Genomic DNA, 25,788 nt, shown 5'->3' on the forward strand with positions numbered 1-25,788 from the left:
ACAGAGTGAATTGTGAGAGAAGTCACATCATCTCATGGAGCAGAGAGAGAGCTTAGGTTCCTGAAGAGATTCACATCAGACTTATCATTGATCACACAGAAGTCACTGTCCCAGACCAGCTCCCCAGAGCATTGGGTTTCCATCCGCAAGATGAAGAAGGTAATGAGACCTACTTAGTGAAAGTAATATTAGAATAACGTTATGAGACCTACCTGGGAGAATTAAAGACGGTAATATCTAAAGGTGGATAAAGTACTGGATGTAGGGCACAGCCTCATGAGGAACAGCCATGGTGTTGTTATTGGGCCAGGATCGTGTGGGTTTGATCAGCATGCATTTTGTCATGCAGGGTTTGGGTCTGGAGTGTGGGTTGAAACTTCTCTCCCTAAATGGCCTTTCCTCTTGCGCTAGGACCAGTGAGTGAGAGTCTCTGCCCTCCAGTGTTTCTCAGTCTAACTTTACTACAACCTTATAAACACTGCTACTGCAATACCATGTAGGCCAATCATACTAGAAATTTCTTCCTTGAAATCCATATTTTAGCTGGATTATTCTTCTTAAAACTCATTCTTTCTCTCATACTGTCATTTCATAGACATATAACTGAGACCAGGGTTGAAGGTTCCCAGATATGGGCTGTCTCTAGCTCACTCACTGATCTCTTTTGGTGGCAAGATCAATGCTATACAATATTTTATTGGAATATGTTCTTGTGTAGTAACCATATTTTCAATTTTTTATATGAGTTGAAGTCTTTTAAAGGATATTCATCCAAAAGTAACTAGATCACTTACCATTTTTCTCCTCAGACTTTGGTAGCTTCAGTTTATAAGTCTGCTCCATGAAGATATTTTGTTTGAACATGTCAACAAACACGATCACTTTATTGCGCTATATTCTACAACATAGTAAGAGATTTAAATATAAATAATGCTGTGTGCACATGTATAAGGTAAGTAGCATATAATACAATTCTTATTTCATCAGAAACTACACTGAGGGTTTGAGAAGTTATGGGATGTTCTAAAATTATGCATGCGTTGTGAGACTCAAGATTCACAGTTAAAGCCACTTCCCAAGAATAAGCCTGAGACAATAGCGAAAGAGCTTAAATGCAGTTTGGAGCTCTTTAATTCTGTTAGAACTTTAAAGAAAAACCATTTTATTGTTCTGGGTTGTTTATTTTTTAATCTCTGATGAGATCCAAATGCATAGTGAACAAGATAGTGTTACACATAACCCTGCAAAGCATCATTTATCTTTTTTGCTTGCATTGTGGGGTATGCTTTGTCCTGTGAATTACTAAAATTCTTATGATAGATATTTGACATTTGTGCCCTAGATTCACTCACCATTTTATATGTATCTTGAAAGAGTCTCTTTTTCAAGTATGTCAGAGTAGAAAGAGTTGCCTAGTATAGATAGTTGCTTACTATGTCTGCTTCTTTTGCATGAATTACACTTCCAACTAAAATGTTCATGTGATGTAAAATTTTGGCAGTTTGCTAGAAAAGTAAGAACAGTCAATCCAGAAGAGTTGGTCTGAAATATAATATCTTCAATGGAATATTGCTGACATGCAATTAGAAGATCTCTCTCTCTCTCTCTCTCTCTCTCTCTCTCTCTCTCAGGTCCTGATCCAAAGGTTCTGACTTCTCTAAAGGAGGGAAAAATGGAGAAAACATGAACATGGATCTGGTTCTGCATTTACTCTTAATTCTTTGTGTTCCCTTGGAAGTGTCCCTTACTGCGTCCTTATTGGTAAAATAAATATGAAAGATTGTTTCTCTGACACAATTCATGGCTAGTATCTGTAAATAATAAGTGAAGTCCATCAAAACGTGTAGGAAAGAAGTCATTATTTAAAAGCTGATCGATGTGATTTGAATCTTCTTGTTGTTTGTTTTTATTAGTACATGATAGTTATACATAAGAGTTGGTTTGTTTTGAAATATTCACAAATACCTACAACAGTCTGCTTCATTTTAATCCTTAGCACTTCTACTTATCCTCCCTTCTTTCCTCCTATGGATCCCCTTCCTCTACTCTCCTGTTCTTCCTTCTACTTATTGCTTTTTAATCTGTACACTATAATTATACATAAAAGTAAAATCCATTCTGATACACTTAAACATGCATATAGCATAATTTGGCCAATTTCCTTCCAACATTTCCCACTTTTTCCAAGTCTTCCCTCCTCCCCTTCCTCTATTTCACTGTTCTGCCTTCTATTTGTGAGAGCCCCTTCTTAATTCCTTATTTCAGTCTAGCATCCCCATATGAGAGAAACATTCAGCCCTTAAACTCCAAGTTTGAGGCATTGATTTAATGTGACTATTTGAGTTTTTCTCCTGACCATGGCTGAGTGTCATAGCAAATCCTCAGGTCAGAAGAAGGCCTGAGGATGACAACCACTCAGATGACAAAATGGTATCCAATGGCCATGGGTGTGTTCCTTTTAAAACAGTGTGATGTTGAGTCTTTAGCATTTCAGAGGCAGATACATGAAGATCTGGAGAGAAATTACTGAAACTTGGAGATCTCTAGAGATTTCTCCTATAAGACTAACTATAGCTCCTGATCCCACTTTGCCAGAGAAGAAGTAATTAAACTGCCCATAGGGATCAAGCTGGTTAGTACATTTTTATTTCACACTTATTTTTAACTGATAAATGACAATATAAAATTTTAGATCTTAATTAGGTACTATAAAATGTTTTTATGTGTGTATACAGTGTGTAATTTTAATATCAGTTTAAATATCTGTCTCCTTAAATGCTTATCACTTTCTGTGCTGAAACTAGTACCATTTTCTTCTGCCATCTTGAAGTGCCCAGTAGATAAGTGTTATCTATGGTCATTCTATTACACAAAGGCACTCCAGAACTTCTTGCTCCTGTTTAACTGTGAATTAGGGCTCAGGGGTCAATTTTTCCTCATCCCCCTTTCCTTTCTAGTCTTTTTAGACTCTTGTAATCACTATTCAATTCCCAACTCAACGAGATCAAATTTTCAACATTCCATATATGGGGGAGCTATTTCATCAATAGTATTTTTAGTCTGGTTTATTTCAGTTAACAAAATGACCCTCAGTTTGGTTGATGCTGTCACAAATGACAGGATTCCGTTCTCTTTTATGCCTGACGAGTATCCTTGGTGTGTATGCACCACGTTTTCTTTATCTATTCATCCTTTGGGGGATACTCAGGTTGTTTCCATTCCTCAGTTACTGTACATGGTGCTGCAAGAAAGCCAGGAGTGCAGATGTCTCTTTGACATATAAATTCCATTTCCTTGGGATTCATTCTCATCAGGGAGACTGCAGGATCGAGTGGTAGTTCTATTCTTAATTTTATGAGGTCCCTCAGTACAGCTTTCCATCCTGCCTGTGTTCATGTGCATTCCCACCCACAGTGTGCAGGATTCCCCTTCTCCAGACCTTGTCAGCACTAGTTATCTCTATTCTTTATGTGACAAAGGCATTCTTTCTGGTGTGAGGTGGTCTTGATGTGGTTTCAATTCGTATTTTCCTGATGATCAGTGATGTTGAGGATTTTTTTCGTGTACTACTTGACCATTTGTATGTCTTTTATTTTTATTTTTTTTAAGAAATGTCCATTTGGGCTATTTTACATTTTTAAATAAGGTTAGTCATCCCTTCTCCCCTTTCTTTCTTTTTTCCTACATTCCTCCGTGCCCCCTTTCCCTCTATCCTCTTTTTTTTAAATTATTTTTTCTTTTTTCTTTCCTCTTGAAATTTGAATTTGCTTTCTCACTCAGGACATCAACCCCCTTTCAGATGTATGATGTTCAACTATTTCCATCCATTTCTGCTTCAGTCCACTAATCGCTTCCTTTGAATCACAGAAACATTTTTACTTGGAGGTAATCTCCTTGGTCTGTTTTACCTGGGTTTCCCGTGTACTGAGAGTCTTCTCCAAAAAATCTTTGCCCAATTACATATATTGAAACATTTTCCTTACTTTTTTTAAATAGCTTGATAGCTGCAGGACTTTCATTTAAATATTTAATGCATTTTAAATTGATTTTTGAAACCACTGAAAAGTCCTGGTCTGGCTTCATCATGTACCTGCATGATGAAAAGACTGCTCTCCCCAGTGAGTGGCCTCAGCACCACTGCTGACTGCAGATGGGTGGGTTTCCTTCTAGACTATGTTGTCCCATCAGTCTGTATGCCTACATGTATCCCCATGCTGAGTAACACAGCTTTGTACTTTATTTTGCAATCAGGTAGTTCAAGGCTTCCTGCTCTCCTCTTTGTGGCTCAGTATGGTTTTTGTCTACCTGGGTTGTTTTCTGGTTCCATAGAACTTTCAGAATCGCATTTTCTAGTTCTTTGAAGAATATCATTTGTATTTTGAAAAGAATTGCATTGGATCAGTAGCCTGCTTTGGGTAACAGACATTTTAACAATATGAATTCTTCCATCCTTGTACATAAAACATTTCTTGATTTTTTTTTGTCCTGATCATTTTTTCATCAATGTTTTATAGCTTTCATTCTAAAGAAATATTTCACTCCTTTGTTTTAATTTATTTCTGGGATTTTATTTTGTAATTATTCTAAATAAAATTGTTTTCTTTTTTCTTAACATATCCATTTATTTCTTTTAACATTTCCATTTATTTCTATTTAGTTATATATGACATATTTTGACATATTATACATACATAGAGTACAATTTCCCCTCTTCTGATTCTACACAATGTGAAAATACATTGGTCATGTATTCATGTATGAACATAGGATAGTTCTATATGAGTCATTCTCCTAATCTTTTCTATTCCCATTTCCCTTCCCTTCCCTTCATTCCCTTTGTCTAGTCCAATGAACTTCGACCTCCTCCCCAGCCAACCCCTCCCCCCCCACCGTAACGTAAGTTAGCATCCACATATCTGAGAGAACATTTGGTTTGGGGGGACTGGCTTATTTCGCTTAGCATGATCGTCCATCCATTTACCAACAAATGCCATAACTTCATTTCTCTTTATGGCTGAGTAATATTTCATTGTGTATATGTGCTGCATTTTCTTCATCCATTCATCTGTTGACAGTCACTTAGGCTGGTTCCATAGTTTAGTTATTGTGAATTGAGCTGCTATAAACTTTAATATGGCCACGTCACTATATATGCTGATTTTAAGTCTTTTGGATATATGCCAACTAGTGGGATAACTGGGTCAAAAGGTGTTTCCATTCCAGGTGTTCTAAGAAATCTCCACACTGCTTTCCATCTTCTAGTTTCTTTTTCAATGTTTTTCTTCATTGTTCTGTAATTTTCATTGTAGAAGTCTTTACCTCCTTGGTTGGGTTTATTCCTGGAAACTATTGACAATGGAATTATTTTCTTGATTTATCTTTCCTCAGGTTCATTATTGGTGTAGAGAAAAGCTATTTTGGGATGTATATTCTGTAGATGCTTATTTCATTCATTGATCTGGAGTATAGATTAACTCTGCAGTAACTTTGTTGATTTTTTGTCTGCATGATCTATCTACTAAAAAGAATGGTGTATTGCGATTACTCACTATTATTATATAATGATTTTGTATTCTGCTTTGCTCAATATGTTTACCAGATCTAAATGTTTTTCACCGGAGTCCTTAGGGTCTTGTAAGTGTAAGATCACATTATCTACAAACTGCATGATTAGCTTTCTTCCTTTCCTATTTGTATCCTTTTTACTTCTTTGTGTTTCTAATTCATCTGGTTAAAATTTCAAATACTGTGTTGGATAGAGTGGAGAAACTAGATATCCTTGTCTTCTACCTGCTTTTAGAGAAAAAACTTTCAGTTTTTCCCCTATGCACAATACTTTTGTTTTTTGGTTTAAACACTTTATTACTTTGGGGTAGTTTCTTCTATACCTAATTTTTTCAAGATATTATCATAAAGAATGTTGAATTTTGTTGAATTCTTTTTATGTATCTATTGAGATTATCATGTCATTTTATCCTTGATTCTATTTATGTGGTATATATGTTTACTGGTTTGCCTATGCTGAACCACACTTGTAGTCTTAGAATGAAATCAAGTTGATCGTGGCCTGTGATCTTTTTAATGTGCTGTTGAATTCTGTATGAAAGTATTTTGCTGAAAATTTTTGCATGCATGTGCATTAAGTATGTTAATGTACAATTTTCTCTTTTGTTTTTTTTTTCCTTATCAGTTTTGGCATCAAGCAGATACAGAGTGTTGAAGCATCCCTTTCCTTTCTATTTTTTAAATAGTTTGAAACATTGATATGAGTTCTCTTTTTAAAGATCTTGTAAAATTCAGCTCTGAGTCCATCTAATCCTTGACTTCTTTTTGGGATGGGAAACCATTTATTACTGATACAACCTCATTGCTTATTATCACTGTATTTAAGTTTTATTATATCATGTTGCTTCAATTTTAGTAGATCACATGTGTCTAGAATTTTAATCATATCTTCCAAATTTTCTCATTTACTGGAAGACAAGTTTTCAAAATAGTCCTAATGATCCTCAGGATTTCAGAATTATGTGTTATAATACCCTTTTTCCCTCAAAAAATATTAGTATGAATTTTGTTTCTTTTGATTAAATTGGCTAAGGATTATCAATTTTGTTTCTCTTCTAATGGAAACAACCCTTTGCTTCATTAATCCCATGTATTGTTCTTTTAGTCTTTATTTCATTAAATGCTACTCTGACCTTTATTATTTCTTTACTTCTGTTGGTTGGGGTTAGTGTATTCTTGTTTTTCTAAGATGTTGAACTATATCATTAGGTTATTTATTTCTGATTTTTCATAATCATAAAATTCCCTCTTAGAACTGCCTTGGCTATATTCCATAGACCCTGATATATAATGCTTCTATTTATATTTTACTACAGGAAATTTATATCCCTCCTATTTTTGATGACCCACTGATCATTCAAAAAAAAATATTGCTTAATCTCCATGTTTGTATAGTTAACTGTAATTTCTCTTGTGTTTATTTCTAATTTCATTCCATTGCAATCTGATAATATGCAAGAAATCATTTTGTTATATTTGTTATGACTGGCTCTGTGGCCTAAAATATGATCTATTTTGAAGATAATAGATCCATGAGTTGGTGAACTCCATGAGTTGCTAAAAAGAATGTGCATTCTGTTGTTGGATGAAATTCCTTAAACTCTCTGTTAAATCCATTTGAATGTAATATAGTTTAACTCTGTTGTTTTTTACATTCTGCCTTTGGTCCCAATACCAACCAGTGGGCATATTTAGATACTTTTTGATATTTTGTATTTTATTTGAAATTTTTATTACTGATTCAATATCATTAAATGTTATTGAATGCTTCAGATTTTTATTTATTCATGTTTGGCTGGTGTGTATATCTAGGAGTGTGTCCATTTCTCTAGATTATGATATTTGTTTGCATATAATTGTTCATATACTCTCTAATTATCTTTGTATTTCTGTGGTGCCAATTGTAAGTGTCTCCCTTTTCCTTTCTTTCTTTATTTGAATCTTCTCTCTCTCTTTTTTTAAAGTTATTTTAGCTAAAAATTTGTCTATGTCATTTATATGTTCAATGAACCAGCTCTTCATTCTGCTGATCTTTTGCCTTGTATTTTTGTATCAAATTCATATATTTCTGCTCTGATCTTGTTTCTTTTCTTCTACTATGTTCTGGTTTGACTTGTCATCATTTTCCCAATTAATTTAAATGCAGTATCGGGTTGCTTACTTGAGGCCCTTTTAATGTGCAAAAAATAATTTATTATGAACATTCCTCTGAATACTGCTTCTGCTGTATCCCATAGTTTTGGTATTTTGTTCTTCCGTTTTCATTTATTTCAAAATGGTTTTGAATTTCCATCTTAATTTCTTTCTTCATCTTCTGGTTCTTCAAAAGTAGACTGCTTGAATTTCACATATTTGTATAGTCTTTGAAGATTTTGTTGTTTTTCATTTCCTTTTCATTGCATTGAGGTCAGAAAAGGTGTTTGATGAGATATCAATTTTTAAAAAATTGTTAAAACTTGGTTCTGTGGCATATGAAATGATATATCCAGGAGAATGTTCCACATGTTGATAGCCAGATTGTTGACTCTGTGTCTGTTGAATGTGATTTGGGGATGGAGTGTTCTGCAGCTGTATATTTTGGTTTATTTGGTCTGGGGTGCATTTAAATCTGCTGTGTGTTTACTTATTTCTGTCTGAACGATCTGACCATTGCTGAAAGTAGGATGTTAAAGTCCCCAAGTATTACTCTCTAGGAGTCTATATTTCCCTTTGGGTCAACTAGCTTTTTAAATATAAAAAAGCAAGAAAACTGATTAAAGTAAACACATAAGTAAATTTTAAAAAATGAGTATTATATTTTTTGTTTGTAACATCTTCATTTTTCCTACATGATATGAAAAATGTATGAAAATTAATTACAAACATTTTAGCAATGAAAAATATACAAAAATATGTTTATGACAAAAACACTATAAATTTCAGGATGTAGCTGTATAAGAGTATAAAAATTGTATACTATTGAAGCTTTTTTGGCAATACTAAAAGTATTGGAGTATGATCATCTCTCTCAGGGCTTGAGCATTATTGCCAGCTACAGATTTGAACTTCTGTAACTTCATAACCACATAGCAAATTCCTTACAATATACATGCATCACGTATATGCATGTATAGAAAATGTGTGTATTCAGATATATGTATATATATATTTGTATATATATAATATATATATATTTGTATATATGTACATATATATAAGAACACATGTAATATAATATAACACGTAATATAATATAACACATAAAATAACTAACATAATATATATAATATATATATATATATATATATATATATATATATATATATATATATTATATATTATTAGTTCTGATCATCTTGAGAAACTGGCCCAACTGCTTTTTAGTAGTAAAATTACTTCTAGAAGAATAGACTCTTAAAAATTAACTTTCTAATTTGGTTTGTAGTTTTCTAGAACTGGGTCTCTCACTGATGAGCCCAGATGACAGTATTTTGAGTTGTAAAGAGAGCATAGGAGTCCATGTTATTATCTAGCAATAAAGATACAATATAAAACACTAAAATTAAAGATCTAATTAGGATGTGCTATGCTTCAGATGTGTGTGTCCACCCCAAATTTGTATTCTGTGACCAAAATTTCAATGTTATCACATTAAATTGAACCATTAATCTACATTAAGTGGTAGATCTTTTACGAAGTGACTAGGTGTATATTAGGTGATTAAGCCACACCCCTATGATAAGGCTCAGCGCCCCTGTGGAAGGGAATGAGGGAACTGCTAGACCTTTTCAGTTTCTTTGCCTTCTCCAGTCCTCTGCTGTCCTATCTTGTGAAAATGCAACAGTATTCCTCTCCGACCTTCTGTATTAGTCTCCTTCACATCACTGTAACCATAATATCTGACAAGAACAACATAGAAGAGGGAAGGTTTATTTTGTTTTGAGATTCCAGAGGTGAAGTCCATGGTGGACTGACTCCATTGTTCTGGATCCAAGGTGAGGCAGCACATCATGGTGGATGGGCTTGGCCGAGGAGAATGACTCAGGACATGATGGCCAGGAAACAGAAGAGAGAAAGTATTTTAGGGAGATCAACCCATCCAGGGTATATTTTAGTGGCCCACCTCTTCTAGTCATGCTCCCTAACCCCCGCCTACAGGTGCCACCTGGTCCACTCAAGCTAGGATGGGATGATGAGGTTACAGCTCTCACAATCCAGCCATTTCAGAGTGAATGTTCTTGTATTAGCACAGGAGCTTATGGGGGAAACTACATATCCAAACCACAATGTCTTCACACCATGTGAAATTGAAAAGTTGCCTTATGAGGAAACAGACCTCACCAGGAATGAAATCTCTTTGCAACTTCATTATGGATTTCCCAGTCTTCAGAACTTTAGAGGAATGAATTCCAATTCTTTATAAATTATCACATAGAAGGTATTTTGTTAGACCAGTACAAACAATCTGAGACACCATCTATATGATTCTTGAAATTTTTGTCAAACTATTGAATATTATGAAATTTACTAGTTATTCCTCATGTTACTGGAGAAAATACAGGAATAAATGAAGGGTTCATGGATTTAAATTATGATTTTAACTGAACAAATAATCTGAGCTCTTATATGTATGTCCCTTATATCCTGTAACTGGAGTGGTGAGATCACTAAGCCAAGGCAAGTCTGTGAGTGATTGATAGAAAATACAACTGAATTTCTGGAAAAGCAGTTTGTCTACTATAATAGTGATGGTATTGATTGTGAAGAAATGGGATCCTGAAATCTGGAATGGAGATATATTGGAGGACCCCAATGATGCTGGAGACCTCGATTTCCTACATTCTCATAGTCTTTTTTGAAGAAGAATTAGTCTTTCCAGTGAAAAATTAACCTCTACGTGTTGTCTGAGGGGATTAAAACTACACTGACTAGGGGACGTTCAATGGAAACATACATTGTTCAGGGAAATTTTAAAAGGTTACCCTGAAGCAGTACCCATTGATTGTTCTTTGCTTCTGCATATCTAATTAGTACCAACTCCCACAAGGCCATTCAACAGTATACTGTAAATGAGGAGCTGTCCAAATTCCAGAAGAAATTGTGTTTTAAAATTACACAGAAAGAAATCTTGGGCCTTTGTATGGGATTAGAAACTAAAGTTATGGACTTTGTGGAAGGGAGAGAAAGCTGGATTGGGTACAGTTGAACTCAACGCTTTATTCATTTTTCTTTATTCATTTGTAAATATTTGTTGAGAATCTACAATGAAACAGACATCTATTCAGTTACTGATGATCATGTTTGGACACAAAAAATAAAGTCACTGCCATCATAGAAATTACATTTTAGTTGGGCAAGATAAATAAGAAATGGGTTAACACATACATAGCAGGCGAAGGTTCATAATGTCTGTGAAGAACAACATAGGATAAGGGGACAGTCCATGTAGTGAGTGGAAAATGGGTGTTTTAAACAAGTAGGCAGGGAAGGAGACATGCCAGGCTAATATTTCAGAAAAGATTGGAATGAATTAAGGGCATTTCTCACAGGGAACAGAAAGTTCAAAGCACTCAGGCATGAACATAATTGAAGTTGTGAAAAATGAGCGAGGAAATAAGTGAATATGGACTGGAGTAAAAAAATCAGGAAAGTTGCAATAGAGAATAGTGTACAGAGTAAAGGATGGATGGGAAACATTAGCAGCTTCAAAGAATTTGCATAAAGAAAAATATACAGCATTATTGGTTTTGCATAGTAATTTTTAAATAGTCTGAAAATTGTATTTATAAATATATCAAAACTGTTTTTAATTTTTCTCCCATATTTTTAGTAATCTGGTTTTTCATCCCTTTGAAAATGACTATATGAGCATGTTGGAGGTATAGTATCTCTCAATCCAACAGACATTAATTCATTTGAGATGTAAGACTTATGTATCTCTAAAACCTTCAAAGAAAACACATATTCTCATTTAATAGGACATCATACTTTTCCTCAAATGAGGAATCTTAGAAGAGTGACGAAACAGAAGAAAAATGTTAGATATAAATTTATATTTTAATATCCAAATTGAACATTAAATTATGATTACTAAACCCTGCTATCCTGAAACACAGTCAATATTATATAGAGATGCCTAAGAGATTTATTATGGATATGGGCTCATGTGTTTATGGACGCTAAGAAGAACTTTGTTGTTCTGTCTGCAAGTTGGAGAACCAGGAAGTCTAAGAAAGATGTCTAGTGGATGTCTGAGAGACCAAAGCCCTGAGAAATGCATGCCTTAGTTTCAGGGAAAAGAGAGAGAGAGAGAGAGAGAGAGAGAGAGAGAGAGAGAGAGAGAGAGAGAGAGAGAGAGAGAGATTGATTTTACTTCTTTCTATGGGATATCCCTGATTAACAATGGTTAAGAAATTTCTATAGAGTGATCGGCTCTTTGGGAAGTACGTCTAGTTTTTTTGTTTGTTTGTTTGTTTTTTTGGAAGAAGAATTAGCCAGGTGTAAGATAATATACCAATCCCCAGGCTTTAGAATGTGGTTTTGTAGTAGATTAGGAGATGAGAGAAATATGATTGAAATATTGGTGAGAAAGAAATTTGGAGGTGAGTTCTATGGAAAGACCTTCCAAATACATGAAAACCTTGAACATACTAGGTCTACTGCCATTGTCCATGAAAACGGTATTTATGGACTGGGGAAATTTAATAATCCAGTGGATAAGATAATTAATTTTGTGGATATCAGTTGGCCTCTTGTCATCACTTCTGCTATTGCCCCATAGGATAATGACTAAAGTGGCCTTAGTGGTAGAGATGAAGCTTATGAATAGGAGGCACATAAAAGAATTTGGTTTGGCTTCCTCAAAACAAAAGAAGGCCTGACCACAGCCACAGCTGAATGCTGAAGCTACCAGGAGCTGAGACCAACACTGAGTCCATGACACCACAACATTCCTTGAAGTGATCAGCCAACTGATCATTAACTGAAAGTTAATGACATTGAATCATGTCCATCATCAAAGGGTAGCATTTTGTTATTACTAGAAAAGACACTAAGAACTAAAGTTTGCCTTCTGTACTTAATGCATAATCAGAACTACCATTCACATATTACAGAAAGACATAAACACATCACCATGATATTCCACACAGTAATTATTCTGACCAAGTAACTCATTTTACAGGAAAGAAGTGGAGAAATGGTTCCACGATCTTATACGTTACTAGTGAATTGTGTCTCCCATCATCTTGAAGCAATTGACTTGAAATAATGCCTTAAAGGGTTTTGAGATCACAGTTACAATTCCAATTGGTGCAACATTTTGGCGTATAGCAAAGTTCCCCAGGATACTGCATAAACTCTGAATCAGACACAACATGGTTCTTTTTCTCTAATTGCCAGGATTCATGACTCCAGGAATCAATGGGTGAAAATGGGAGTGACATCAATAGCTGGAGGAATGTTTTACCAGGAGATAGATATGCAAGGGTTCTATTGAATTATTTTTGCTGCTTATCTTTTTAGGGTTCATACTGCCTCTGGATCAGCGACTAAAGAAAAACAAATGAGAAATGCAAGGGAACACACCATCCCAAACAAACCAGAATGACTCAACAACAGATTTACAGTTCTGGCTTTGACTTATCCTAGCTAATGTGTAGACACTAGACTACTATTTCAACAGGGAAGAAAAGAAGATAATATCTCAAATATACGAGATACTTTGGATCCATTGTCATTACCATTCCAGGTGATTAGATTTAATGAAAGACTATAACAGCTCGATTCACAATGGGGTATTAATGTCCCAGACCCTTTCAGAGAAAATACGTTGATCAACCCACCAGGTAAAGACCCATGATGAGCACAATTTCTTGCTAAATACAAAGTAAGTAAAAAAGAGGAAGAAGAAGAAGAAGAAGAAGGGTAGTAGAAGTAGGTAGTATGAATAAGAGTTATGAATACATATAAGTGAGGAAGAAATGAGAATCATCATTCCCTCATTTTTAATGAATGTACACATTTATCAAAATGTATTTATTATATTCCCTCACTTATGGCATTATCATGAATCATTGGATGTGATGACTTCAGACCACAGAACTGGTTATAGTTTAGATCTAGGAATGGCCCCATGTATTATGCAATCATAAATATTTAGTGGGGAAAAGACTGATTATGAGGGTTGTAATCTCATCGGTGGATTAATCCATTTAGTGGATTAATGATTTGAATGGACTATTGATTGGCAGCTGTGAGTAGATGGGCATAGCTGGAGGAGGTAGATTCTGAAGATGTGCCCTTGGGGACTATATCATGTCCAAGTCCCCTTCCTGTCAGTCTTTCTACACTTCCCAGCTGATGTGAGCTGAGTAGATTTCCTCTGTCACACCTTCTGCCATGATATTCTGCCTCAATTCAATCCCAGAGCAATAAAATTGGCTGACCATGGGCTGAAACTCTGAGTCCAAAATAAACTTTTCCTCATCTTGTTAGATGTTTTAGTCACTGCTACAAAAAGCTAACATAGTATTTAAATACTGTATTGTTAATATGGGATGTGAAGAATAAAAGTGAACATTATCTAATTCCTTTGCATCATCTAATATGGAAACATCCATATTTGGGGGGTTGTACTCAGGACAGTAATATTTTAGGTAGATTAATGTCTTTGCTATTTTATTTCAGATAGTGTGTTCTAAAGAGGTGGTATAAGTACCAAGTTGTTAAAAGGTAATGATGGTTGTATAATTTTTATTTGTTAATTTGTTAGGTGTTATTGTTTAAATCTGGAATGTATACACATGGCAGGTGTGTTGAAGGCTTGATTCCCAGTTGATGGAGGTGGTGGAAACTTTAGTTGGTGGGGCCTTTGAATCATTTATTCTTCCACAGCCACTTCCCAGTCTTTGCATCCTGGCTGCCATGAGGGAGGAGCTGAATATGAGTACCTGTACACTAACACATTGGGTAATATATATAAAATAAAAATTCCTGGAAAGATACACACTACCAAAATGGACCCCAGAGAAAGAGAAAATCTAAATACACTTATCACAGGAAGAAAAAAAATGAATTAATAACAAATGATCTCCCCAAAACAAAAATCCCCAGAAACAGATGGTTTCTTTTTTTTAAAAAAATTTCTTCCAAATTCACGTACAATAGTAATATATGACTATGATGAGGAAAAAAAAAACAGATGTGAGTTTGTAAAAGTTTCTCCTGGTTGCTGTAACAAATTATTGCAAAGTTTGAGGCTTACAACAACTCGTATTGATTCTTTTATACTTCTGGAAATTAGAAGTTTGAAATCAATCTCATAGAATTGAAATCAAAGGTGTCAGAGCCATTGTCCTTTCTAATCTCTAGAGCACATTCCATTTTCATCCTCTGGTGGCTACTACATTACACGAATTCCAGGTTCACTACATCATTCTTGCTTGAGCGCTCACATTGCTGACTCCTCTTTTGTATGTAATGAAATCTTTCAGACTCCCATTTATGAAGAGATATGGGATTGACATGGAGCCCCAAGGATTTATGAAGATATATAAGATTGACTTGGAGGCCCAAGGATATTCCTGATGATCTCTCACTTTTGAAATCCTTTACTAGTCATATCCGCAAAGTCATTGTAGGCCCCAGAGATTAATATTGAAAGGTTTTAGAAATTAGCATATACATATTTGCCTGTCATAATACAATACATTTTAGACATTGTGCTACCTGTGAAATTTTTGCATAAATCCAAAGTCATTCTAATATTAAATAATCATTAAAACAATAATTTGAAATACATTCAATAGGTGAAATATCACCATACATGCAGAAGTGAATATTTGTGTTGTATTACACTGATTCCACAAGTACCAGCATGACCATCTTTGCACACTCAGTCCCAATCATGTTGAATCCCCCTACTGTGCAGTGATAAGAAATTACACATGCAGGCACCTTCCTGTGGTTAATATTGAATAATATCAAACTCCCTGAGAGTTAAAGCTAAAAGCATGAATAGAGTGCTTTGAACTAGAATTTTGATTGTATTGTAGGTGGTGAACAGAAAGTGACATTTTATAAAGGTGGTCAGGGATGGACACTATGACAGGTAACATTTCTTCAAAGACCTGAAATGAAAGCACAGTTCACACAGGAAACAGCAAATGCAAAGGCCCTGAGGCTTGAGCATGCTTGGAGTTGTGAATAGAGAACAGAGAGAAAAAAGTAAGGAAAGGCTAGGTGAGCAACAAGAGAGTATAAATCAACTAAAGGAAGGAAAGAATAGACCACATTAAAAATTTCAAAGTATGTGCAAGCATGTACATTATTGGCTCTCAGTGTAATCAAAAATCTATAAATGGAATTAATATATAGATACAGCAAAATATTATTATTTTTCCTGCAATTTCTGATATTTGACTACTTTATCCCTTAGAAAATTTAAACATGAAGTTATTGCTTGTATATTAATTCATATGAGGTGCCAGAATTATGTCTCTTGTTAAAATGTGTAATAAAAAGGACATACTTTCATTAAATAATGTTTCATATCCTTTTCTCTAATCAGGATGCTTGGAATTGTAAGGAAAGAAATTTTAAAATATTTTATATAAATTTATATTTTAATTCAAAATTAAATATTGAATTATGATTAACAAACACTCATCTTCTAGTCAGGGTTCTCCAGGGAAAGAATTAAAAAGGTACATGTACACAAAGGAGTGTAAGTTTACAACGGCTGTAGGACCATGTGCTCCTGGAATCCAACAAGGGCCACACTCTGCTCTCTATAGTCAGAGAAACAGGAAGTCTGGGGGGTTAATCCAGGCTGCCTTCAATGGCCTAAGAAAGTGGGAAGATGAAGTGTGGCTAGTGTGACTCTCGGAGACCAAAGTTCTGAGAGCAAATAGCTCTGATGCCCAAGAATGAGAGCATGCATATCCAAGTTAAAGAAGAGACACAGAGAGAGGAGGGGGGGAAATTGTTTCCTTTCTTCGCCTATTTGTTCTGCTAAGGTGAGCCTTCAATGAGTTGGATGGTGGCTATCCAAACTGATGAGAGAAGATACTCTTTGATTAGTTTATTGCCTCAGAAGTACTGTGTTTGGAAATAACCCAAGAAAAAGGTTTCTCTAGCTGTCTGGATATTTCTCTATCCAGAAAAAATAACAAATAAATAAGTAGCTATTTGCATTTAATTCCAACAAATTTACCAAATATATTGGAGGATGTCCTCATCTACAGCACATGGGCATTTATGTGTATTCATTGCACTTACATTTTTAAGGACACGGGATAGAAAATCTTGCATGGAAAAAGATGGAATAATCCAAAAGGATTCCACTAACACAACCAAGATATCATAAATATTTTTATTATTCAAGTATTAAATTCTGAATATAATGTTTCAGTTGGTCTAGATTTCAGAATTTTGAAGACAAGGATATAACTTCAAGAACTCTACTTACTATATTTCTTAAAATGTGACTTAATAAGTGGAAATATCTGAGAGGGCTCAGTAAATGTGCTGTGGATCACAAGCAGTAATGTCACAATTTTTTTAAAGATTATTTGCCCTCCAAGACAATCTTTGTGAAAGCCTTCTTTACCTCTTTGTTCCGTAGGCTGTAGACCATGGGGTTCAACATTGGGATGACCAAAGTGTAGAAAACAGATGTGATTTTGGCAGTATCCAGTGAATGACTGGATCTGGGCTGTAAATACATGAAGATAATCGTACCATAAAAAATAGAAATGGCAGTGAAGTGGGAGGCACAGGTGGACATAGCCTTCCGGTGTCCTGCACCTGAGTGCATCTTCAGGATGGTGAGAAAAATCAATACATAGGATATTAAGATAACAAAGAGAGCAACAGAAATATTGAAGCTGGCTACATAAATAAGAATCAACTCATTGACCTGTCTATCAGAGCAAGAGAGAGCCATAACTGCTGGAATATCACAGAAAAAATGATGGACCACATTGGACCTGCAGAAAGAGAGAATGAATGTGTTCCCCGTGCAGACTATGGCACTCAAAAAGCCACAGACATAGCAGCCTACTATCAGCCCAATACACACACGTGTCGTCATGGTGGTGGTGTAGTGCAGGGGCTTGCACACTGCTGCATAGCGATCATAGGCCATTGAGGCCAGCAGGAAATTTTCCACAGTAGCAAAGCCTGTAAAAAAGAACATCTGTGCAACACAAGCACCATAGGAGATGACCTCATCTCCAGGAAGAAGCCCAGCCATGACCGTGGGAGTGACAGCTGAAGAGTAGCACAAGTCCACCAGAGACAGGTTACCCAGGAAAAAGTACATGGGAGTGTGGAGACGGGAATCCAGGAGAATCAACAGGATCATCCCCAGGTTCCCAGCCAGAGTGATGGTGTAGATGAGGAGGAAGGTCACAAAGAAGGGAAGCTGCAGACCTGGGTCCTTGGTCAGTCCCAGCAGGATGAAGTGGGTCACTTCTGTCCTGTTCTCCATTAATGTTATCTGAGAATCTCTAGTTGGTTTACAGTCTTGAGAAAAAGGAATCAAATGTTAAAGCATTGAATTGAATCAGAAAGTATAAGATGCATTTTTTCATTTTACATCAAGATTCTCCAGGAAATGCATGGACTTGAACCCAAATCGTTTACCCTATTTTACTATTTTATGCATTTGTTTACTGACCCATCCACAATTTAATACTTGGCTAAAAAGACTTGTGTCTTGGCTTACTTGGCTAAGCACAGTCAGAGTAACTGATTTTTGTTGATCAGCTGCCAAGAACTGCTGTAGGCACAGTGTCCGTGTATTCATGGTCTCCTATCACCAAGATTTTGAGTTTAGTTACTTGTTAAGCTCATGTGAACTATAAAGCACACAAAGTTGAGACTTTTCATCTTATTCTCACAAGTATTATTTGCTCATCTCTGCTCTGAACCCAGGCCAAACTGTAACCCATAGTAAGTGGTTCCTATGTATAATGTTCTATGCTGAATTTAAATCCAACTGAATTTACTCAATTTGCAACAACCCCTGGTCTGCTTGGTTTAATCTCTGTTTGAGATTCCTCAGTGAACTAAGGAAATGATGGATTAGGTAGCATTTTAAGCTTTGATGACATCCAAATATAGAGTGAATGACATAAAGTCCCTAATCAATCAAAGCTTCATCTGTTTTAGTTTGCTCACATCTTTTTGAGAAAGAAGCAAGGTTTGTTCTATTAATCACTAAGGTTCCCATGATAGACGTTTTGATGTTTGCACATAGACTCATCTTAGTTTTTAGAAACATTCTGAGAACATTTCTTTCTGTTTTTAAATAACTCACATCAGGCACAGGTAGCCCGTTGCTTCTGCCTGACTTTCACTTCTCACTGGAATGTTTAGGGAATACAGAGCTTACCTCTTTGCTGGAAGTGAAAGAACAACCAGCCCAGAGTAGTGGGTTTGAAATTAGAAAATCAGCAATGGAAAATTCCACAAGTGCTGACACAGGAGGTCTCTTTTCCAGCAAAAGAGCAAAGGTTCTGAATTTCCTAAGGCAGGAAAACATGAGGAGAGATAAGTAAGGGAGGAACAGTGTGACAAAGCAGACCAAGTTATGCTGTGTACACGTGAATGTGCCAAGAGCATTCCAACTTTATGGACATCTATCAGCTCTTACTTTAAAAACTATAAATAAATAGAAGGAAGACCAGCAGAGAAGAGGTCTGAGAGGGAAGGGGAAGTACAGGGGACTGAATTGGAGAAAATTATATTCCATGCTTGTATAATTATGCCAAAATAAACTCCAATATTATACATAACAACAGTAATGCACTAACAAAAAAAATAGAATTAACAAGGATCAAGTTCTAAATCTACCATGGATTCTTTCTGTTCCCTAGGTACAACCCCTTACTTCCTCCTCCTGTATAAAATAATATCAGATTACTCTCCTCCATAGTTCACAGCTAGTAATTATAAATAAGAAAATCAGATTTATAAATGTCTCACACAGTGAATAATATTTAAAGATTAATCATAGAACCTGTTTTCAATGTTCTCTATTATCATATCTGAGGGGTCATAGCAAATCCTTAAGCCACAAGAATAACAAATTATTACTCTTGAGATGAATAAGTGATGACGGGGGGCATGGCATGCAGGGGCCCCCTCTTAAACAATGTGCTGCTGAGTCACTGGGATTCCAGAGGCTCATGCATGCAGACCTGGAGAGTATTATACAGACTTGGAGACCTCTGGAGATTTTTCCCATGAGACTTTCTGCAGCTCCTCATCCTGCTTCCCTAAAAAAGCAATTAACATGCCTATAGGGATTGAGCTGGTTATTTCATTTTAAAAATTAAATTTAGTTCTAATCTATAAATGAAAACCTAAAAATTGTATATATTGATTAGGCACCATGAGATTTTTCTACACATGCACAAACTGTGTAATATTTAAATCAGGTTGAACATGTTGAGCTCCTCAAACTTTCCCTCTCCCTCCATCTCACCCCCTACTCTCTCTAGCCTTTGGTAACCACTATTCAATTATCAACCTCGTTGAAATCAACTTTTCAAGTTTCTACATGTGGGTGATATTATTCCTTAACTGTATATTAGTCTGGCTAAATTCACTTGACATAATGATTGCCAGTTCAGTCGATGAAATCAGCCTGGGTCCCTATCAAGAGATGGACGGATAAAGAGAATGTGGTGTATATACATAATGGACTTTTACTTAGTTATAAAGAAGAATAAAATAATGGCATGTGCTGGTAAATGGATGGAACTAGAAAACATCAGGCTACGTGAAATAAGCCAAACTCAGAAAGTCAAGGGTTGACTTTTCTGTCATATGTGAAAGCTAGAGAAAAATAAAAATAAAAAAGCAAGGAGAGGGAATTCCATGAAAATAGGGAGAGGGGGCAAAGATAAGAGGAATAGAGAAGGGGGGCTGATGGAAAGGGAGGAGGAACTGGAGAAGGGAGTAACTGTGGAATGAAATTGACCACATTATACTAAGCACATACATACATATACCACAGAGAAGTTTGCTTTTCTGTGTATCTATAAAGCACCTGTGAAAAAATAATAACCAAATAGGAGGAAGACCAGTAAAATAGCAGAAGAGAAATAGGTAAAAAGAAGAGGGGAAGGAAAAAGGAAGTACTGGGAGCAAAAATAGAGCAAACTATATTCCATACATGTATGATTGTGTCAAAAAAGAATCCACCTGTTATGTTTAACTGTAATTCACTAACAAAAACATTAAAGATAAATAAATAAAAATAATGTTTTCTTCAATTCAGACTCTTACAGTAGTAGGAAACGATAAAAATGCTATGTATAAATTTATATTGAAATACACAAACTGAAAATTAAATTAGAATTATTAAGGTCAGAGCCCCCCAGGGAAACAACCAGCAGGATATGGAAACACGCGCAAGAGGAGATTTATTGTGGCTATGGGATCATGTGACTGTGGAAATAAATCAGTGCCAGCTCTGCTACCTGCAAGTCAGGAACCGGGAAGGCTGGGTGTGTAACCAGTGTGAGTGCAAAGACCTGAGAAAGAGGTGCAGAGGTGTGCCTGTGTAAGTCTTGTAAAATGAGGTCCTGAGACAGTAGCTCTGAGGTCCAAAAGTGAGAAAGTATTGGTGAACCACCTAAGGGAGAGAGCGGAAACAATTTGCTCTTTCCCTGTTTTTGTTCTACATGCAAACCCTCAATGACTAGATGATGGTCACACACAATGACGAAGGCAAACCTTCTTTCCTAAGTTATCACTCAAACAGTAGTCTTTTTTGTAAGGGGTTCTGTGTTTGAGATTGGGGTCTCTGATGGCTTCGTGACTGTGGCATGCTTGGTGGCTGGGGAAGCTTCTGTGCAAAGACACAGAATGCCTGGCTGCTGTAGCAATTCCCTTCATGAGGAGGCTCTGTGCTACAGTCTGATCAGCCTTGACCTTGATCTCAGGCACACAGCTCCTGAGAATGAAGAAACTCTCTTGTTAGAAAACCATGTTTCACCAAGCTCTACTGTACCTGAACCTGTCCATTTAACAGTAATTTTAAATGACGGACTTTCTTGAGAATGCATAAAGCTCCTAACATTTCATATTGTAACTGAAGAATGTAATTGTGGAATACGCAACCTTACTAATATAATAAACAATAATGTAGTCATGACTAATGACCTAATGTAACCTATTGGTATAAATAAACTTGGATGAGCAGCCATCTTTCCTGCCTGCGCATCTTGTCTCTGTGTCTCTTTGTATTTTCCCCCACACTTGTTAATAAGTATCCTCACAGACACACAAAGAAAACTATTGATGGTTATCTGGGTATCTCTTTTTTTTAAAAAAATTCTTATTTTTTTAAATTTTTAATATTTATTTTTTGGGTATCTCTTAATATAGAAAAATTAACAACAAAAATTAACTGCAAACAAAGACATTTTACATTTAATTCTGGAAAATTTGTCACAACCAGGTGTAGATGTCCTCATTGGACAACTGCATGCAATTTGCTTGTTTGTGGACTTCTTTATGCATTCATTATACATATATTTGCATCGATGAGTGGTTTTTTTTAATTGCATGAAAAATTATTGGATATATCAAACATTTTAATAGGGGTTTGACAAGAAGATCCAATTTATCATAAATATTCTCATTCAGATGTTATGATTCTGGATATAATGTTTCTTTTTTTTCTAGACAGTCTGCAGAAGTAAAATTATCACTTAAGAAATTTGAATTTAGTGTGGCATTTAAAATGTGACACTTTACTTGGAAAAGTTCTGAGAGGAATAAATCCAGAAAATGTGCATCCCAGAATGTATAAATCAAAATCCAAGAGATTATTTTGCCTCCAAAACAATCTTTGAGAATGCAATCTTGACCTCCCTATTCCTCAGACTGTAGACCACAGGGTTGAGCATGGGGATGATCATAGTATAAAACACAGAAACAATTTTGTCACTGTCCATAGAATGACTGGAGCTGGGCTGTAAGTACATGAAGATGACAGTGCTGTACAAAATGGAGACTGCGGTGAAGTGGGAGGCACAGGTGGACATAGCCTTCCGGTGTCCTGCACCTGAGCGCATCTTTAGGATAGTGATAAAAATGAATATGTAGGATATTAAGATAACAATCAGACCAAAAAAGATAACAAAACTGGCTACAAAAACAAGAATCAGCTCATTCACTTGTCTACCAGAACAAGAGAGAGCCATGACTGCTGGAATATCACAGAAGAAATGATGGACCACATTGAACATACAGAATGAAAGACTGAATGTGTCCCCAATATAGATGGAGGCACTCAAAAATCCACAGACATAGCAACCTAATACTAGACACACACACACATGTGTTGTCATGGTGGTGGTGTAGTGCAAGGGCTTACACACTGCTGCATAGCGATCATAGGCCATTGAGGATAAGAGGTAATTTTCCACAGTAACAAAACCTGTAAAAAAGAACATCTGAGCAGCACAAGCATTGTAGGAGATGACTTCATCTCCAGGAAGGAGCCCACCCATGACTGTAGGAGTGACAGCCGAAGAGTAGCACAAGTCCACCAGAGACAGGTTAGCCAGGAAAAAGTACATGGGAGTGTGGAGACGGGAGTCCAGGAGAATCAACAGGATCATCCCCAAGTTCCCAGCCAGAGTGATGGTGTAGATGAGGAGGAAGGTCACAAAGAGGGGAAGCTGCAGACCTGGGTCATTGGTCAGCCCCAGAAGGATGAAGTGGGTCACTTCTGTCCTGTTCTCCATCAAGGTTATCTGAGAATCACTAGATCTTCTACAGCCATGAGGAAAAAATGAAAAACAAAGTAATAAAGGAATTCAACTGAATGAAAAAGTTTAAGTGCAGGATATTTTTTCACTGTGGCTACAACTGTGTACTTTGAGATTCTCTAGGAAAAAAAAAATGGGCTTGACAATAAAGTTAGTGCTTTAAGCATGTACACTTCTGTCCTGTTTTCATTATTGTTGTTTGAGAATCTCTAGATGTTCTATAGCCATGACAAAAAGTGAACAAAATCACAACAAAATTAATGAAGTTGGAAAGTAAAAGTTGAAGATATATTATTTCTTTGTCCCATTACTTCTACTTTTGAGTTTCTTCAGAAAAGGCATGGGATTGAAAAACAAATTTGAATCATTAATTAGACATGGAATTAAATGTTATGAATGTGAAGAATTTTTATGAATCATCTGTCCAATTTAAAATTTTATAAATTGTTTCTAAGATGTACTCGATTTAATAACTTGAACAAATGACTCATATGGATGAATCTATCAGCCCATCCATGTCCCCTGAGCCAAGAAAATACTGAAAAACCTACATGTTCCTCAACTGTCAAGAACTGACATGGACAATTTAGATGGGCATTCTCTGTCTCCTCTCAACAATGTTAGGAATTTGCAACACTCATGCAAATTAAGAACAAGAGGTTTAGAAATTTATTCATATTTAGACAGGCATTGTAAGTCAGTCTCTACCTTGGCCCATGCCAACATTTAACTAATGTTTACTGGTTTCTAAGTCTAATGCTCTAAACTGAATTTGAATCAAGTTGTAATTAATACATTTACAATTGCTCCTTGGCTCTTTTGTTCCAAAATCAGCGTCTCAGGTTTCACAGTGAACTGAGTGATTCAGTAGGTGATAATTTCATCTTTGTCACTATATTTGACTCTCCTTAGAGGAGAAACAAATAAGATGACAACCAACCATGAGTGAAATGACCAGTTCAACCAAAAAAGATTCCAAATGAATTAACAAGCTTTGAACTGCATTTTTATTTTTTCCCCACAATCTCATGGTTGATATCAATAGCTCATGAACACATATTGACAATCGTGTGGTTAAAAGTGTAGATCAAAGATAAGTCTAATTCCTGAATCATCATAGCACATCCCTATGCATAGAAGTGGTGGGATAAATGTCCCAACTGCACAGCAATTCTGAGAAGCTCATCACCAGATTGAGTAGATGTGGAGCTTAGGTTCTTGGAAGAGACACATATCAATCTTACCATCCTTGGTCCTAACTTAACTCCATGAAAATCCTATTTCCATCTGCAAAATGAAGCCAGTTATGAGATCTACTTTCAGGTATCATCCTAAGAATTAAATAAGTTTGGATCAAGGTATGTGCTGAGTGCAGGGTTTCAGTTGTGGATGACTTGAAAGTCTTGAAGCTTCTCTCTTCAGCTTGCCTTTTCTTCCCCTTGGGGCTATGAGGTTTTCTGTGTTCTCTGTATTTCTCAGCCAGTGCTTACTCCAAGGTGTGATTACTGCTCTTGCAGTTCCATGTGAGCCATTTCTTTTTTAAAATTTCTTCCTTAAAATTCACATTTTTTTAGTTTGGGAAAAGAATTCATTTTTCTTAAACTTGCTCTTTCGTTACAGTCATGCCATAGCCAAAGCACAAAGAGAAGCACTGGAAGACTCCAGTTTTATGGGATGTCTGATCTGTTTGGGTGGCAAGTCCAACATTCTAAAGTGCTTTATTTAAATCTGTTCTCATGTAGTAGCAGTATTTTAAGTTTCTTTATTCGAGCTGTAGTTTATAAAAGAAATTCACCCAATACTAACCACTATTCCCTACCCTTAAACTTCAAAGTCTCTGGCAACTGCACTTTTCAAGTCAACCCCTGAACACATTTACTGCAGACTTTTAATACCCAGGTCCACCTTTAATATACACTCTGTTCTACAACCTGTGGAAAGGACTTTACATATAAATGTGTTGGGGGAGCAGGTGGAATTATTATTCTTATTTCATTGTTAGAAAATTGAAAATTGGAGAAGTTATGTAATATCTAAAATTGCACAGTTAGTAGGAGATATATTCAAGAGTTTTTTTGCTCCTTCAACCTAACCAAAAGTCTATGCTCCACATGGGTAAAGGTGCTAGCAGTAGTAATCATGGGATTATAGGGGGAGTTACAACACAATGCAGACATTGGTAATTTATTTAGGACCATTTTGTAGCTTAAAACAGGACCATTTGACTCTTCTGAGCATTTGTTTATTTGTTACCCATAATGAGAAGATAATATGAGAAGAAAGTATAACTGAATCAATCAGAGCATCATGTGTCTTATATTTTTGTTCATATTTTTTAAGATATAATATAATTTGCCATAAGAAACTCTAAATTCCCTCTTCTTTGGAGTTTTGTATTTATGCTGTGCTCTTACACATATTTTTAAACATAATGAAACTTCTATTTCTC

At 35.8% G+C, this 25,788-nt stretch overlaps 2 protein-coding genes across 2 annotated transcripts; both read right to left on the reverse strand.

Moving 5' to 3' along the window:
- Window positions 1–17,113: 17,113 nt before the first annotated feature.
- LOC143391847 (olfactory receptor 5B3-like) lies at window positions 17,114–18,040 on the reverse strand. The gene has a single exon (XM_076844600.2). The coding sequence runs from the start codon at window positions 18,035–18,037 to the stop codon at window positions 17,114–17,116; it is 924 nt and encodes a 307-aa protein (XP_076700715.2). The 5' UTR covers window positions 18,038–18,040.
- A 4,351-nt stretch (window positions 18,041–22,391) lies between these two features.
- On the reverse strand, window positions 22,392–23,318 carry LOC143391848 (olfactory receptor 5B2-like). Its single transcript, XM_076844601.2, has one exon. It carries the CDS (start codon window positions 23,313–23,315, stop codon window positions 22,392–22,394), a length of 924 nt encoding a protein of 307 aa, XP_076700716.2. The 5' UTR covers window positions 23,316–23,318.
- Window positions 23,319–25,788: the final 2,470 nt, after the last annotated feature.

The sequence above is a fragment of the Callospermophilus lateralis genome, chromosome 2 (assembly GCF_048772815.1).
Source record: "Callospermophilus lateralis isolate mCalLat2 chromosome 2, mCalLat2.hap1, whole genome shotgun sequence".
In the NCBI taxonomy this organism is placed as follows: domain Eukaryota; kingdom Metazoa; phylum Chordata; class Mammalia; order Rodentia; family Sciuridae; genus Callospermophilus; species Callospermophilus lateralis.